General features: G+C 35.3%; 1 protein-coding gene across 1 annotated transcript; it reads left to right on the forward strand.

The window, feature by feature from the left end:
• Window positions 1–279: 279 nt before the first annotated feature.
• Window positions 280–2,263, forward strand: LOC106293243 (cell wall protein DAN4-like). Its single transcript, XM_013728898.1, has 3 exons — window positions 280–702; window positions 921–1,676; window positions 1,764–2,263. Exons 1-3 carry the CDS (start codon window positions 355–357, stop codon window positions 2,031–2,033), a joined length of 1,374 nt encoding a protein of 457 aa, XP_013584352.1. The 5' UTR covers window positions 280–354; the 3' UTR covers window positions 2,034–2,263.
• Window positions 2,264–2,510: the final 247 nt, after the last annotated feature.

Here is a 2,510-nt window from a genome sequence, read left to right on the forward strand (position 1 = left end):
AGCACCATGTTATATATAGTGGGAAATAACATGTTATATATCCAACTAAAACATGTTATTTATGATAGCAATTTATTAAATGATATTTTTAGATGAGATACCTATATCTTTTATTTTCGTGGTATACCGTCAACGATTTGTGAAGCGCAAGAACCGTTAAACTATTTGCTATAATTTCGACCTTAGACCACCAAATTCTCAATAGTTATAGGATCCACGACTCTAAACATAGAACGCTAAAAACACTATAAAAACAAACAAGTAGTTCCATTTCGATTCAGATCATTCAATTCATTCGTTACAAACAAAAATATATAATTTTCTTATTAAAAAAACAAAAAGATAAAAAGAATAATGGCAAGAGTTCATCTATTGTTGTGCTTCACTCTTCTATTTGCATCTGTAACCCTTTTTGACGCGGCTTCAGCTTTTGTGAAGCTAAAGCCATCTTTGCCTCAGATTGAAGATCCGAAGACGGTGGGTGATGTGGAAGGCTACACTGTTCAAGTAGTGATGGTATTTGTGGGGGACCTCGAGAAAGAATGTCCTAAAACAAGCAAATTCAAAATGTTCTTCGACAAACTCAGAGGATTTGCCAAGTATGTTTGCCCACTAAAAATATTTGGCAAAAAGGACGATGCTGACATGAAGGCCAAAGAAGCAGGCATCCTCAAAACAATTGCCTCTTTTGCTATTGGAAGGGTAAGTGAAGGAGGTTATATATTATCAGTGTCGTTCTGACATTTTAAAAATTTTCATACGCTCAAATAAAAGTTTTATGTTTTTTTTTCATAATATACTGTATTACATACTAATTACATGCGCTAACCGATCGGTTCCTTTGTTTATACTCCTGACTGGGCCGTAGGCTAATTAATAAACTATTTGTATTTAATTCATCGCATGCATACGTATTATAGATAAAGAGGGAAATTCAAGAGGAAAAACAGGAAGCTATCGAAACCTTTAAGTTTATGAAATCCTTGGCTGGTAGAATTTTGGGTGGCCGCAAGAAAGAAGAGAAAGCAACCACGACACTAACACCTGAACAGCTGAAAGAAATCAAAGATGGGATCTTGAAGTGGCAGACTGTAATTGTTAAGATCACAAACACTATGGTAGTTAGCACAACAAACAGTGAAGGCTCTGCTGGTTCAAATCCTGGAGCTGGAATTCCCTCTACGGATACAGACAATCAATCTCAAGGTACTCCCTCTGCGGATACAAACAACGAATCTCAAGGTACCACTGGAAGCTCTTCGAGTCCTAACTCCGGAAGCGCTACTGGAAGTCCATCAAACAAGCCGTCAGCTGGTTCAAATCCTGGAGCTGGAACTCCCTCAACGGATACAAACAATCAATCTCAAGGTACCACGAACACTGCTTCAAGTGGAAGTGCAACTACTAGCCAGACCACGGAGGTGACAGTGACAGAAGTCGAGACTCAGACTTCCGAACAAGTTATGACATTCCTAATGAACCTAGAGAAGAAGTGTCCACCAAAGGAGGAATACAAGCAATTTTTCGAGAAACTAAAGAGTACCATGACAGGTTCCGCAAAGGTTTCTTCTCCTAAGAAAAAAGGAGGCTTGTTCGGTATGATCAAAGGTGCTGTTGGGAAAATAGGTGATGCCATGCAATTTATTCGTTCAAGAATTGGAAACAAATCAGCAGAAGTAAGTTACAAAATGCATATTTCATTTAGAATATTAATAACCAAACGTCAATATACATATTTTTTTCTTTCTTGGTAATATCGACAGGTAAAGAAGTCAATGGAAACTTACCAAGCAGAAGTGATAAAGAATATGGAAGAGCTAAATGCAATCTACGCTAAAATTGTAAGCCAAAATCAAAGCAAGAAAGGAGGAGCAATGACATGCACACCAGAACAACAAGCAGAGATTAAGACGACAATCACCAAGTGGGAACAAGTCACAACCCAGTTCGTTGAGGTTGCTATTAAGAGTGAAACTTCGACAACTACTTCTACTTCAACATCAGCCTCCACGGGAACAGCGCAGGCAAATTGAACTGAAGCTAAGGTGTAACTTCACCAAGTTGGCAAACTAGTAACCAATAGCTAATAATTTAGAGATTTTTATTTTTGATTGCAAATAAAACAAATATCGGTGTAGGCTAGCAATATATCTATTGACCGACCTATGCAAAATAATAACTATGTATAAGTACATATAGATTGTAAGCATTCTATATGCTAACATCCAAAAGTGATGATTAATGAAAGAAATTTTTGTGGTAATTTTCTCTATTTTCTAAGTGGAATTATCCATAATATATATTTACTTTTGGTTACAAAACTATAAAAAAAAAGAGTTATTCTCCCCCCTAATCTTAAGTTCACCAACCAATAAGATTTCATTATTTCAAATTCGATATCTTTAAAAAAAGAAAAAAAATATTATCGAGTTATATTTGTTATTAAAATAAAAAAAATAAAAAAAAATAGTAATTACAGAAAAAAAAATTTTAAAAAATATTTTTGACGT

This window comes from Brassica oleracea, chromosome C5, assembly GCF_000695525.1.
Source record: "Brassica oleracea var. oleracea cultivar TO1000 chromosome C5, BOL, whole genome shotgun sequence".
Lineage (NCBI taxonomy): Eukaryota > Viridiplantae > Streptophyta > Magnoliopsida > Brassicales > Brassicaceae > Brassica > Brassica oleracea.

Coding starts and splice junctions, on each gene's coding strand:
- LOC106293243 (XM_013728898.1), top strand. CDS start 355: ATGGCAAGAGTTCATCTATTGTTGTGCTTCACTCTTCTATTTGCATCT. Junction 703..920: donor CCTCTTTTGCTATTGGAAGG/GTAAGTGAAGGA, acceptor TACGTATTATAG/ATAAAGAGGGAAATTCAAGA. Junction 1,677..1,763: donor TTGGAAACAAATCAGCAGAA/GTAAGTTACAAA, acceptor TAATATCGACAG/GTAAAGAAGTCAATGGAAAC.